Genomic DNA, 15,613 nt, shown 5'->3' on the forward strand with positions numbered 1-15,613 from the left:
GAGGATATAGAGTTGTATTAAAAAGTTAAGAAAAATCAGATGAAGTTAATGGGGGAAGCAGAGATAACATTTTTTAAGTGCAAAGTGAATTAGTTGATGGGAACAAAATAAGAACATTGATAGACATGGACGTCATCACAGCGTGGAGAAGAACGGGCTATGCAGTATGTGCCAACATAATTCACGGTGGGTTTTCTTAGAGCCTTCTGAACTCTTAAAGATGTATGTACCTGCATTTCCAAAGCGATCTGACCAACCAAGTTCTTAGGAACAATTGCCAATTCCAGAAGACACGAGCTATTCCTATGAACACAATATCCAACACTATGTGATCATATCATTAGCCTAGATTTTAACCCCAAGCAAGGTTTTAAATGAGTCTCAGATTAACACAGCTGTATATTTAGATTTTCTTCCATGTTCCTCTGCACAGAGCAGAATTGCTTATATGTTTTAGCTGTTTGAAAATATCTGCATATTTCCTTAGGTATTTATTATATTCAGCTATAAAGAGCCACATTTTACTGTGATTCAGACATTTTGCTAGGTCTGCTTCAGTGGCCACAGAACAAAGTGTAAATCATAAGAAAGTATTGCTCAAAAATGTAGCCTTTCAAGTGAAAGGAAGAGAATCCCTAAATAAGAAAGATCTTAGGAAAAAATTCAGGTTTCTAATCAAGCAACCTAGAGGCATGTAATAATGTAGTATAGGTAGGGGATGGTATTAATTAATCTGGTTCCACAGTATCTTGCAATCCAACACTAGTAAAATATTTCTATAAAAGGTAGAATCTATTTTTGTTGAATTTATCATGCTGGTACTTCTAGATTGTCTCTCTTTCTCATCAATATCATTCATCCTGCACCAGATATCACAAATCTTGAAATATGCTGTACTTATTTTCTTTCCAAGAAGCTGAGGAGACAATGAGGAACTTTTAAACTGCAGTTGAAGGACGGTAAATGGAACTTTTGGAAGTAGTAAGCCTTTAAGTAAGTAACTAAGTAAACAAGCTGTAAAGAAAAGGCTTACTAGGCTGAAAAAATATGCAACATTCAAGAAACTGAATGAAGTAAATTCACAGTTTAAGTGAAAAAAAGACATAATGTGCACATTTTAGCTGGAAAAGACGTAATGTGCACATTTGAGCTTTTCTACTGTTTTCTGCAGTTAAATAACTGGAAACCGGTATTTATAGGATAAACACTTTAAGTAAGATTACTGCACCGGGAAGACAGAGTCCATTGTAGATAAGCCAAGCAGTCAAATGAGTGAACTCAGTTAAAAAGCCTACTTTTTTTCCAGATGGCTTTACCAGAGGAATTCAGGCAATGTCCTTTTTCAGTAAGTCTTATACTGTCCTTGAATACAATTTTTTTGGGGGGGGGCACTATTGTTTAACTATTTAACTGATATCTATGGTTTGAAGAGTTATGAGATAGGATGAAAGATTTGAAGAGTTATGAAGATATAGGATGGCATATACAGTTAGAAAGCATGAACGTACACTGCAGAATAATAGAGCAAATACGTTTTGTTTTCCTAGGATTTAGGAAAGGAAGACTTGGAGTGGTGACGTTAGCTTTTCTTTTTTTTCTTTTTTGTATACTGGATTTAATTGTACAGAGCTTCCTGACCAAAGAAGTAGTCCATGTAATCCACGATCATCAGCAACTGGTAGCAAAAGTCAAATTTATACATCTTTACTTAAAAACTGCTGGTCACACAACTTCTTGTGTTAATATGTAGAGTTCATTGGGAGGATGACCAGGAATAGAGGGAGGACTAATTTCCAGTTCTCTGTACAAAGAAAATTAAAAAGAAATGTGTCAAATGAAGACATTTCCAGAACATGAAACAAAAGCATTTTTTTATGATTTTTTATTAGCGCGAGACCTTGTTTGAAGTACTAAAAATGGCAGGTATAGATGAGAAGTGCGGGTACAGTCCTGTGCTTCAGTTTAGCTAGGGATGTTCTCACCACAGTTAATCGCCTCAGACATTCTGGGGACTCAGCGATATCTGCAGGGAAGAAATACTGCTTTCATGTCTGCAAAACGGCCACTGAATCCTCCAATGTCTTTCTATGCCCTGAGCCGACTGTGGTTCCTGTGATACCCCACTGCTTCAATAAAGGGGTTGTGGAGCACTGTACCTGGATCACATTCATCCACCAAAGCCCCTGTCATTTCCTCAAGGACACTCATGTCCCTAGCGTGCAACTCCATGTAGGATGGCTGAGCTTTTCTAAAGGTAAGAGGTAGCTTTGTATCTTCATCTTCATTTGTGCAGGAAAACATGAATCCTAAATGAAGTCCTGTACACTGAAAGTAGATTTTATCCTGATTTTATTTTTTCCCAACACTTCAAATACCAGAGTGGCTAGATGGAAGGCTTTGTTTTTAACATCAGTATTTCACCGAATGTGAGCTACAAATTAAGATACACAAGTATCTTCTGTTAAGATACAGATATATGTCTTCTTTCCACACTGGTTTTATCTTCTGTTACTTTTAAGACAAGAATACATACTGCCCTGATCCATAGTAAAAGAACATAGGAAAGAGGACCTTTTGCAATCCAAATTCAAAGTGAAGGAAATGTTTTCTTTTGTTCTTTAAGCGTGATAGTAAAGTCTCTTATTTACTTTTAAATGTATGAACTAAATAAACTATGATCTAAAACAGTCTACCTAAATAGACTTACCCACAGAATATGATTTGATTTCTGGGATATGTTTGGCCCTTTTTGTGGACAAACAGAACTCTTTTGTCCTTAAATCTATTGCAGTAGATAGATAGATGCTTTATTTTTTTCCCGAAATGTTCTGCAGTGTCTGTGTGCATATTCCCATAGTCTTGCCAGCAATTTTTCAAGAGGTTGATCTTATTTAGAAGCTGTAGGCTGTATTTTCAATTTCATTGGAAAAAGAAGAAAGATTATAGAGATAAACCTATGCTGTTTCTTCATAGTTTTATTAAAAACCTGAGCACATATTATCTTGCTATCTTAGCGACATTATCACTAAATAAATCTCCGCATATATCTACATCTGTTTGTGAATGTCCAAAACCAGGAATAGCCTAAAATAAAAGAAATAGATGCAATATTTTGTTGCAGTGGAATCCTATTTTTTTTTGTTCTTCATGGTTCCTGAGCCTCTTCCTCTGCCTAAAAAGATGCCCTTAAGATTAAAGTAAGAAAATAACAGAAGAGAAAACACAGGAAATATCTACTCCTCAGACAGAATAATGTTTCAACTGAACATTTCTAAGGTTTTTCATTAAGATTATAAGCCCACTAATTAAATTAATACATTTTATGCTACATTTTGACAAATGAAATATGTATTTCAAATATATATGTATGCTACACATGAAAATGAATTGGCTAGTTTCATAAATGAGTTGAAGTGACATGCAAAATTGCCATATTTTTCAAAACTGTAGTGCAAACTGTCAAAAATTACTAATGATTTTGAGTGTTGGAGGTTGTTTTCTTAATACTAATATACTATAATAGCATTGCTATGACACTCAGCTAGCTGTCTGCTACTAATTGATTTGAATAGGCTTCCTCTTTCCTAAACTACCAAGAAAACGTTATTTCTCTTAAGATTGGTTCAAAGCAATCATACCAAAAAATTCAGCCCTAACTTGAGGCAGCAGGATGGCTGTCTCACATTTTCCTCTCTTTTCCTCCTATTCTTCCTTATGTTTGGCCATAACTAGTCCTTTCCTAAAAGGTGCTTGAGAAACCTAGGTATACAGACAGCTCTCTGTTCCCAGAATAAACATTAGAAGTTGAGGAGAGTTGGTAAATTACAGGTATTAATATACTTAACATCACGCTTATGATTTTCTCCATATCATAGGTCAAAAATTTATTTAATAATCTCTGCATTTTTTATAAGATCAAATTTATTGTCTCTTCTTTTGTAGTTCCTTTTCTTTCAATTGTCTTTTCAAATTCAAATCTAGAGTCCCTGAGCGCTCTCTTTCATTTCCTTTTGATAGGAACTGAATATTCATCATGATTTGCAGTATACCTCATTGAATGTACTTTTCTTAATAGGTATTTTATGTCATTGAAATGTCTCTTGAGATATTTCTATTATCATAATCCCCACAATATCTGAATACTTTTTGGACGAGGCTATGGCACAACTTTCTTTTCTTGGCACTTTTTCTGACCTTGATTCAGCTTAAATCCATCTCTTTCTGAGCATTTCAAGTGGTTGTGTTGCTTTTCGCTAATCTCTTCCTCGTTCTTTTTGTAATCTTCAATTCTGTGTACAGTTCTGCTTCCTTATCTCAAAAGAAGATACAGTAGAATTAGAAAAGTTACAAAAAAGAACAACAGGATTGGTCAGAGGTATGGCATGGCTTACTCTGAAGGATTTCATAGATTTGAACTTGTTTAAACTCGGAGAAGAGATAACTGAACAGAAGAAAATAGGCAAAATGCTCACATGTAATGAAAGTTGTTGAGAAGATGACTAAGCAATTGTTATTCACCTTTTCTGATAACTCAAGGGCACAAAGTTATCAGGCTTCACGTTTTTTTTAAGAAAACATGCCTTTTTGCGCAACACAAGGGGTTTTCTGGATGCTAAAGCACAAAAGGATTCAGAAAAGGATTAGGCAAATTCACGGGGGAAAGATCCATCAAGGACTGTGAGACCTGATGCTATCTCTAGTTCTGGAAGTTGGGACATGTTGGAAGTAAGAAGGATATGCCATATAAGACATTTGATTTGTCTTAAACTCCATTTGACATTTGATTTGTTCTTAAACTGCTTCTGTTGGCGTCGCAAATGAGCCACTCTGAGAGGCAGGGATCTGTGGTGGGTGAAATGGCTGGGTGTAGGCTAGTATGTTATCTCACTGCTTATAAAGTCTCCATCTTCATATAGTATTCAGAATAGCTGATGGCTTGCAAGGCAGTGTATATGTATATGTGTATGTATGCATATATACACATATACATATGTATATGTACATATAGGTATACATGTATGGTGGTTAACCATACATGTATACACACAAATACATCTATACATGGTGATTAACCAAGGCTTCATATTATGCTGTGTGATCAAAATGGAGCTATGGTCCAAGACTCCTCTGTGGGTATCCTTCAGGAAATGAAGGCAGCTGCAGGGTTAACTGGGCTTTTTGTGAATCTACGTTTTGGCAGAAAAATCTGCTATAAGGGATATGGAAGAGAGAAGAGACAGCAAAGAGCTCAGTGCAGGATGCAGTTGCTCCCTGGCAACTCAGCGACTCTGCTTCCTGGAAACCTGTTGCCAGCAGAGAGGGAGAAAGGGCTAGCCAGGCTGTCCAGCTCCCAGGTGTTTGTGCCAGTCAGAGGGTGTGTATTTTCAGAACCCAATAATCATGCATAGATTAGCTTTCTACGTACCATAATTCTTAAACTGTCACCTGTATGGCTCTCATGGAGCAGCAGTTTGATTAGAGATGTCACATTACACAAATGGGCGCTGCTAAGCAAACATCATCACAGTCATGATTTTCCTCATTCATCTCAACAAAATAAATAAATAAATGAATAAATAAATGGATCTAAGTTTTTTGTCTCAGCAGCGAGGAGAGATGGATAAAAAGAAGAGAGAGGAAATGAGGGAAGGTTTAATAGTCATATCTCACGATGGATGGCTGTCCTTTTTTTGAGTCCTTCTTTTTCATGGTGTTCTGATATACTGATTTACTGACATGAGACAGCGCTGTGGAACTGTGCGTTATCACCAGCGCAAAGGCAGGCAGTCATTTCACAAGCACAACAATTTTATTTCTCTTTAAGCTCTCTGTCCACTACCAAGATTTAGGCTCATTCGTGTGAACTGCTGACTATTAACAGGCCTCTTTACTCCAGCTCTTTTATAAAAGCTTCCATGTGCTGAGCTCCAGGATCAAGGTGGAGATAGTTGTGGCTGAGACTATGTTTCAAGTAAAATAGCCCTAACTCTAGGTGCTGATGAAGAATTGTCTTTCTCCACTATAATTTCATTTAGATGTGACCCAAAGGATCGCTCACCCTTGAAACTTCTGCATGAAAAATAAAGGAAGGCAATACATAAAAGCAACTACTGTGTGCTGTCTGCTATCTGCTGACAGTTTAACAAAAGGAGGAACTTATCTCTTTCAGAGTAGAAACCCAAGGCAGGCTAGGAAATATGTGTCTTTCTTGAGAATGCCTTTTGGACCATACCGCTGAGAATTATCCTTATTCATGGGCAGGTGCCTGTAGTTTATGAACTAGATTCTGACGAGCTAGAAAGAACGTTTTTCTCCTTGTGGTCCACAAAGCCTAATAATCAATACATTAATTCCGTAGCCACTTTCCTGTTGCTTGTGCATGTGGATTAACAGATGTATTTAAACTAGAAAAGCAGTTCACATTTAAAAATGTAACTGAACAAGACAAATATTGTTTAAGATGCACCTGGCCTTGGAAAGCCAGTAACCCATTTGTAAGACACACCTATTTTTCTAGTCTGAGCGTGGCTTGAATGTTAGTGTTAATCAGTTGTTTTAGTTTCATTTTCTTAAACGATTGCTCATAGTTTAGTATTTTCATTTATTTACCTCATCTCTTGACTCTCATCCTGCTTTATCAATTCCTAGGGTAAACCTGAGCTCTCAAGACATTGCAGGCCAACATGTTACAGCATCCAGTATAATTTGTCACTTGAGTTCCGCATACTAGTATTTCATAGGTCATTCACTCCTTATGTGCACCTGTACCCATTATGCTTGATTATAAATTGCTAGTTGATAGAAAATTATATTCACAGGCATTTACTGAGCATAATTAGTCAACAGGAACCATCAACCTGAATCACTTACCCATGGTGTAAGCATATTTCCCCAAGGATTTTTGGAAAAGGTGGGAGTAAATGTCATGAGCGTCAATGGCACAAGAGGACCTCTGTGCTACATGGGGCTACTTCCCCCAGAATTTTACTTTTCCCATTCAGCCATAATAAAACGTAACTTTTAGTCCATGCTTCAGTCATTTAAATTTAAATGGGGTTAAAACACAGTTATTTGAATGATTACATGGTAATCTACTGCGCTATCAAAACATATACGTCACAGTATATTAGGAAAACAGAATGGAGATTATGGTTATTTTTACAGAAGCAGTGTTAAGAGGAGATATCTGGGGTCAAAGACACACAGTTAAATGTTAGTTGGGCACAGAATGACTCCCGCTTCAAAGGGCTTAGGCAAGATTTTTAAAGCTCTATGAAATAAATGGGAGTTAGAGGCCAAAGTATTTTTCAGGATATAGGGCTGTTCGGTCCCAGCTGTTGTTGGTAGACCCTGAGCTGGACTGTAAGCTACAGGCACGTCTACATGGATAAGTACTGACAAGAACTTGCCTGTGTCCCTATGCTCCTGTGTAACTTCATGACACGGCTCTTGGCAGAGTTTATCAGCTTGTGCTCCACACCAGACTGATGGGGACTCTTCACTTTCTGCATGCCTGAGCAGTGTGGGTGTGAATTAGCTCTAATTCAGAAGCATTTTAGCTCTGCTAAGCAGTGCATGATGAGTTTATACAGCTTCTAGAGAGGAAGGGACTTGGCTCTGTGGCTCAGAGAGGATAGGTATCCATCTTTTTTTCTAGAGGTGCAATAAGGTTCATTTAACTTAATTTAAAAATCATTTATTTAGTCTAAACTCCTTCAGTAGTGGGGAGAGACTGGTATCTCCCAAGGTTGATCTGTGACACATAAAACTTAGGCCGGAATTAATCATTCTATGTAAGTGTCCCTATCCTGCCTGTAGATCTTTTAGTTGTCTGTAGTTAGGGGGCATAAAATCCATCCCAAATTTGTGGGCTCAGTTTGTTTGCCTAAAAACAAGTGCCTAGCTGCTAGTCCAGAAGGGTGCAGGTCTACTGTGGTCCAGTAACGTGTCTGCTGCTCTCTGTGGATGTCAGATTGTCTAGGGTATCTCACATGGCACTGAACATGTATTTGAACTGCATTTGAGCCATATGTATCTAGCCACCTGGGCAGGATGCCAAGAACAAACAAGTGATAAGGGTGAACATTATCAAGGAAGAGCTAAAGACTCATGAAGTCCACTCTGGCTAGTGATTTGGTGTGAGTGCTACTTGGATACAGGTTCCCCAAAGTTACAAAAACACACAATTACATTATGCTTCCTGTACATATTGGTTCTCTACAAAAACTCTAGAGTGAGGGGAAGGGGGAGATTACTGAAGGCATCTAACACTATAGACTCTTTGTTTTTCAAACTAGGGTTGCCCAGCTCCACACTGACTTCACACAGTGACGAGTGTTGAGTGCTCCTATCGGCCCCAAAGTCTGCCCCAAGGCGCCTCTGACTCAGAGAAAGATTGTGCCACTTTCATGTGCTTGAACACCTTGGAAAATTCAAGCACTTTTCAGACATTTCTATTTTCATGAAAACTCTAGTGAGAAAACTCTGTACATAAGCTAAAGAAAAAAAGAGCTCACTAGTAACTGCTATGGTTACTGCTCCTCGGTTAGATGTAAAGTGTTTTTTTTCTTTAATAAAAAAGCGCATTAGCTACACCCAGCTGTCTCTCAAGATAGTTTTAATTAGCTCTATAATTACTTAGTTTAATTAATTAGATTTCCACAGTTGGGATTCTTCTGGACCCTTCATCATTTTTCAAATGTCTAGCTTTCCTTCTTCCATTTCCACTACATTTTTTTTTTACTTTTCTTTTCGTATTGTGCATTTTCTACCTTAATTGTTGCTTTATGTCTATTTTTACATCCTTCTTCTATATTTCCTTTTTCCTTTCCCTAAGTTTTTCGTGTCTACCTATACCTCCTCCAAATGGATAAAAGGCAGCATAATGATTAATTTGGCACTATTAAATATCAAAAAGGCAGAGTATAGGCAATCTTTGATAGCGCCCGGTTGTTAGCACAGTCCCTGGCATAATTTTGGTCTGGCCAAAAAACATTCGCTGAAGCAATTGCCTTCATGTTTCACAGCATGAAGGTCTGGTTAGCACAGACCAAAGGCTATTCCTGATAGGCAGCTGGAATGCAACAACACTGTTTTGGAGATTAGAGAGCTTAGCTGTATGGATACAAGCCACTCTGTGCCACTTAGCTTCCAAGCAACAATTCCTGTACCATTTTATCTTCTGGTATAAATGTAACCCAAGCCTAAAATGCAGAAATGACTTTCATATGCAGACTTCTATTTGCTGCCTGTCACGAAAAACTTCCCGGATGCTACTGGAGAATGGGAAATAGATGAATAGTTTGACAGATGTATAGGTTACCAGATAATTTAATCTTACACAGAGTTATTGTATCGATCAGTTCTGATATATGTTGCTATGAAATCAGAGCAGTTTTTTCAGCTCATGAATTTCTAAGAATTTGGCCAGAGACTGAAGACCAGGCCCTGTCTCTCTCCGTTCATGTGTCCTAAGCCTATGCTAGCTCCTCACCCTGCACTCTGGTGTCCATAGGAAGCAAACCTGACCATACGGGCAGGATGGGATCTGCAGGTTACCCCAGCAGGATCTCCTACATGGACACTCCAGAAGAAGTATGCATTACAGAAAGAATAGTATGTCGTTTCAGGGATATGTTATTTTTGCTCTTTTTTGTTAGCAAGTTTCCTTAAGATTTACACGGGGCAAAAGTTAGTATTTTTCTCTTTACGGGCAGAAATACAAAACAGGCAAATTTGCTGAACTAACTGATCAACTCATGGGCACACTTTTGTTAATTTTTTATAAAAAAGAAAGCTGGTACAGGAATTTCTATTGCTTTCTGATATATTTGGTGGCTACTATGTTTTGGAGAGTAAAAATACTCTCCACAAAAATGCTCATTCAGTGAAAAATAACTTCATCAAGATGCTTTTCTCACTTCTCTCTTCTTCATTTTCCTGTCCTTTTTTTTTACTAAATATGTAGTTAAACATAAAAAGCTGACAGATGAGAACTAGTAAGTAGAATAACAGAGGTATAAGAGGAAGAGTAATACTCACAACTGCAAAATACTTCTGACTTCTACAATTTTACAAAAATAGAAAACAGCAGGAGTCAATTTATAAGAAAATCTTTCGAAAATGCAGGTAGAAAATTATCAAGTGTCCATGTATCAAACTCAATTCTTATTTCCCACAGTGGCAGCCAGATAACAACCCAAGCTGCTTATTGTCCCAGAAATCATGCTCAGTTATCAATATCTCTACAATCATTGCCTGCAATTGATGCTGAAATGATGGCACAAAAATAAAAAGGGAAGTTTTCAAAGTGGGATATAAGATGTACATATATATAACCCATTAGTTTTGAAAAGATGTGCACACTGCAGGGCCTTCACGTTACTGCCTAGAAATTGCCCTGATTTTTGTAGGATGTGCACTTCTGCTGAAGTGTATGAGTTCCTATAAAGCATAAATGAGGGATTTTGTGGAAGATAAAGCTTTGCATGAGCCTGAAATAGTTAATCTGTTCTGGCTGAAGTCTGAGAGATTGTGGGTGCTATGAACATTGTCTTTACCCACTGTCAAACTGAGAGGAAGAGTCTTTTGGTGGGTGAGTGGGCCCAGAAAATGAGCTGGCACTACCAACTTTGTTAGTTTTCTCCCATGTGGAAGTGGGGGATGACACTCGGGGCCTCATCAGGGCCTGTTCCTCGCGTGTAAAAGAAGGTGCCTTTGTACTCACATAGCACTCATTAAGTCAACATTCATTTCTGGTGATGTTATTGACCATGTTTGCCACATAGGCTTGACATTGTGTGTACACGTTTTGAAGGCATGGACATGGCACAACAACTAAAAACAAGTAGTGGGCAATAGTGAGGGCAATTAAACAAGTAGTGGTCGATAGCCTGCCCTCTGCACGAAGATGTCTCACTTGGGACAAGTGAGAGGGAAGCCACAAGCTGAGGGAGTAGCCTCAGCTGTGTATAGCTAGCCACTATCTCAGCTAGTGATGCTGGATTTCCCCAGCTCTGTGGGTATCCCGGAGAGAAATCGCTACAGCAGGCCCTGCTGTTCTTTAGGGAGTCCATCTTTACGGCACATGCATTGTACTACCCTGGTAAAAAATATTTTCAATTTGGCTGGGATTTTTGCAACTACAGAATATCCAGCCATTTTAGTTGCATGGCATAACTTCCAAATTTCTATTTGCTACGACCAGGGTATAACTAAAAATTATCTGTATCTGTTACTTTCTGGCTTGTTCCCACTCCTTTGCAAAATTTCATTGATAGACCACTTCTACTGAGAAGAAAAAAAATTAGTGTAGTACTTTGAAAGAATGTAACCCCCTATCCAATTCTGTCTCTCTGTAAGTCCAAGTCTGTAAAAAGAGTTTTCCAAATTGATATTCCAATAGTACAGTCTTTGGACTTGAAGATACTTCAGGTTGCTCTGAGATCCACGCCTGTAACTTCTGTATCTGTGCTCCAGTGTTTAAACCAGAATGATATGCACATAGAAAAATAGCTGGAGTCGAAGGGCAGCCTTCACTTTCTCAGCACAGTCATTTCCTTGACAGAGCAGGGTTTTTTTTCCTCCTGTTTCAAACATGTTTTTAATTATTCAGCAAGGCCATCTGGACAAGACATCAGTATCACTTATGTGTAACTGCTAAATCATACAACTGAGGTTTTTTTCCCTGACTATTTAGCAAGCTGTCCCCCAGGATTCATGAATTTTGAAAGTTAGTATAGACATGCCTGGTCTGTTGTGACCTCAGACTTCCTCCTCTGTGAAGGATAACAGGGATAAATGTTCCATAGATTTAGCTACTCCCAAGGGAGCAGCCCTCCTTTCAAGGGTGTAGAAGTTTCCCTTACTAGAGCTTTTCTTCCTGCAATAAAACAACAGTTTGAAAAGCTTGACTTCTTCTGCCTACCTTTTCTCCAAACTAAAAGCAAAAACATCTCTCTTCACCTGCAAAGGTTTTGAAATATCAACAGAACAAGGTAACAGAGATAGTAACTTCTGCCCCCAAAAAGCTAAATCAAATTCCACTGTCCACTCACTATTTTCTTTCATCTGCACTGGTTTTGCAACGCTGGCAAACTCATCTGTAAATTTTCTGTAACAAAAACAGTGTTCTATAGGGCTTGCTACATATGTGAATCTCAGAGGAGCTGCAGTTTTGCCTGGCTTGAATTCTCTTTTTGTCAGGAGAAATTCCGTTCTCAGTGGTTGCTCACTGTCTGAAAAAGTGCACATTTCTGAAGCTTCAGTTTCAAACTAGCAGCCTGGCAAGGCCCACTGGTGAGTACATCAGTTATATGCAGGCATTATCAGGCACTAACGTATTGTCTGGCTAGAACAAACAAGCAGAGAGTGACAGGCAGTGTAATAGTCTCCATAAAACTCTCACACCGGTCAGGTACATTTTGCAAGCCTGATGCCATTGCTCTGTATTGCTACAGGCTTTTTTGGACCATGCTCACAATTTTTCCCTGTTCTTTGAATCCACTTTCAATTACCAGTATCTACCTCAAGATCCAGTACTACAGACCGATATTGCAGGAAATCTGCTATAACTTCTGGGTGTCAAGGTAATAAGAATCTTTCAAAAATTTCCACAGTTCACACAGCCACTTTCTCTTTAACGGATTACTGATGAAGCCCAAGACATGATGGCTGAGTCACTCTTCTTGATACCCTCCCACAGTGGTTGGTACAGCCTCTTTCTTCTTTTACACTGAGGATGTGGTTGCTCAATGGTCTGTATCATTGCACGGATCGACGGTGAAGACAAGGATAACTCTTCTTATCTCTTTGTTGGGTCAGCAGAACCATTCTTTAACTCTTAATTCTTAGCATAACTGTCCCTGAGACTACTTATCTACTTTATTTATGCAAAATTATCCTGAGTAAATGTAATAGACATTGCGCAAACTCATTTTCAACCTCTTTTCCCTGTAAGTTTTTTTTTTTTTCTGTATAGGTGTCCACTAGAACCACTTACTCACTTTTTCTGCATCTACAGTTGGCCATTTTACTATTTACCCTTTGTTAATAACATTCAGCAAAGGAACAGCGACCTGTTTTGTATCTACAATAGCTAGGTCACCATCGAGCCATTCCTCAGCCTTTATTCTCCCTGAGCCTTTATCTAGAAAGTCATCAAAGCCAGCAGCTGCAGCAGCTTAAAGGCAAGATAAGTCTTTCACTGCAAAGCAATTCTTACAAAGGATTTGTTGGACTAGTGCCATCTTTAAAACAGAATGGCCCATACCACTTTTGTTTTGCGATGAAAGCAGAAATCATGTCAAGCGACCCACGTTTTTAAAAAGCTGAGAATATCTGATGGAAACTTGCTCCAAATCTGGCACGAAGTGCCCAAGAATGGATGAACAAGAGCTAAATTTCATGTTTGCAGCTGTCCAACTTTTTAACTATACAGACTGCTTGTTCACATACAGTTGTTGTAGCAAGATTTGTTTAGGTCTTGACCCGAGCCCTCCCGTAGTTTCAAACTATGTTGAAATACAGATGATCTTTTTCTTTTGCTTCTAGCTCAAATTGCAGTGGTTTAGGTAGGCACACATCCCCCAGTACTATCTCTGAGACCAGTTAAATGGTTATGATTAGCGGGTGTCCTGTGCCTTTTAGCCTATCTGAAATGACTGTCAAGTTTAATCTACATGACTGTCATGTTGAATATACAGCTTCTCTTCCTTTTCCATTGGACATATCCCACCAGACTACAGACTAAAGACAAACTCAACATTTTTTTTCAATCTGGACAGCAAACTTGAGCAGGTGAATCCTGCAGCTTCAAGCTCTTCCCTGGTGGTTACCAGGTTTGGCAGTGGATTTCATTTGGCAGTGGAATTCATGTTCATGATTTGCACTCTGGCCTGATATGTTTGTAACAGCCTTTTTCTGCAACATTGTATTTTCTGTGCTGGTATTTAGCAAATTTGCTTTCTTTGCTTTTGTATTTTTATATATGCAATAATGCACATAGGTATTATTACATATGCAGTATAATTAATTTTTCATAATTGTATATGACATCTCCTTTTTTAACCATCACACACACCATATATGAATTCCCCATGTCGTTCAAGCATGTGAGGCACAGAGCTGTACTTAGAGACACAAAGCTGTCAACTTCCAACCATCTTGGTAGCAGCTGCCTCGTCATCTGATGGGCAACTGTAAGGAATGACTCATGTTCCCTGGCAAGTTTCTCGCTCTTTGGACTGCTCTTTGCCTCCTTTTCCTAATCCAGAGCTGCAAGTCCAAGTCTGCAACGTGCTCTGTCACCAGTTTATCCTAAAAATCTCCTGTGGGTATGGATTTGACAGGAAGACAAAGTTTCATCAATCCAGACACGGTTTCAATTTTCTTTTTGTTTCTAGTCCTTAGCCATAGCTTTTCCAGCTCAGATTTATGACTAGTATCAATCCATGTGAGATATCTGGATAACTATTCTTCTCTGTCACCGCTAACCCCCTACACCGTCTCCATTCTTCAAATGGGGAGCTAAAGCATGCAAAAGGGCTGTAATTGGCCCTTGAGTAGCAGAGGTGGAAAAAGAATCAGTAGCTCCTGATTCTTAGTCCAGTTCTCTAACTGTTAGGACATACTGGGAAGTCGGTGTTGGCAAGCCCTGTAATAAAAAAAAAAAAAAAAGAACAGTAAGGTCTTTAACATAATTTCAAACACTGAACAAAGTGATTGACAAATTATTATATAGTTAAATAATGGTTACATTTTGAATAACAGTTAAATTTTGATTATACCATCAGGTTAATAACCTATTGCTTACTTTGATAGTTTGTAAATTATAGCTAGTGAATCCAGGTATGGGAATAGAAAAATGTGTGAAAATAGAATGCAATGAAGCACTGCTAAAACAATGTATTTCTTTGGCACTTCCAAACCTCCAAAATCAAACTATGTTTCATTAATAGCTCTGGCCAGTAGTGATGCGATACGAGTTTAACCCTGAATCTATTACCAGGCTGCAAATTGTCAGCCGTTTAGCTTTAATCAGCAGCACTGTAGAAATTCAGAAGAATGTTGCCTTCACATGAAAATGTAGAATTCATTTATTGAAATCAAACCAAATGATCATATCAGAGCAGGTTAGTATAATAACGTTAAATATCCAGGTATACCATGGGTAGAATGACTCTTACATTTGCACTGTTTGATCCACCAAGGATAATGTGTTTCAGACTGGGGTGTTGCTTCAGCATTGCATGAGACGGCTGAAGGTAATTTTCCCTCTGGAAATAAATCAACAGAAATCATCTCTGTAGAGAATGAGAAATTCAAGACTAGTCAGTGGTGTCTTTTGAACTCAGCATGGGCTTCTCTGATCTCCTTTTCTCAGTCCTCCTGACATGCTGCCTTTGTGCCAGTTGAAATGGTCTTGCAAGAATCAAGATGGTCTGCTGCAAAACCTTGATGTTTTTCTGCTTTGTGCTGTTATTGAGAGACTTCTTATTTTTCCATTAATGTTGGAAGCACAGTAGGTGCTTTCTGTTTCGACATTTGATGGAACAAACAAATATTAAACAAATTCAGGGAGAAGGTACTTGAGTGTCTTAGATCAATGCAATGA

At 38.4% G+C, this 15,613-nt stretch overlaps 1 protein-coding gene across 3 annotated transcripts in view; it reads left to right on the plus strand.

The window, feature by feature from the left end:
* STK32B (serine/threonine kinase 32B) overlaps nt 1–15,613 on the plus strand; it is a 173,618-nt gene that overhangs the window by 154,880 nt on the left and 3,125 nt on the right. Inside the window, exons 12-13 of one of the 3 annotated variants that reach the window (XM_068943393.1) lie at nt 1,307–1,345; nt 2,001–2,254. The exons of the other annotated variants lie outside the window; for them this stretch is intronic. Of the exons in view, the coding sequence (XP_068799494.1) occupies nt 1,307–1,345; nt 2,001–2,254 (293 nt within the window). The remainder of the gene's footprint in view (nt 1–1,306; nt 1,346–2,000; nt 2,255–15,613) is intronic. 3 annotated transcript variants of the gene reach the window in all.

The sequence above is a fragment of the Struthio camelus genome, chromosome 4 (genome assembly GCF_040807025.1).
Source record: "Struthio camelus isolate bStrCam1 chromosome 4, bStrCam1.hap1, whole genome shotgun sequence".
NCBI classification, from domain to species: domain Eukaryota; kingdom Metazoa; phylum Chordata; class Aves; order Struthioniformes; family Struthionidae; genus Struthio; species Struthio camelus.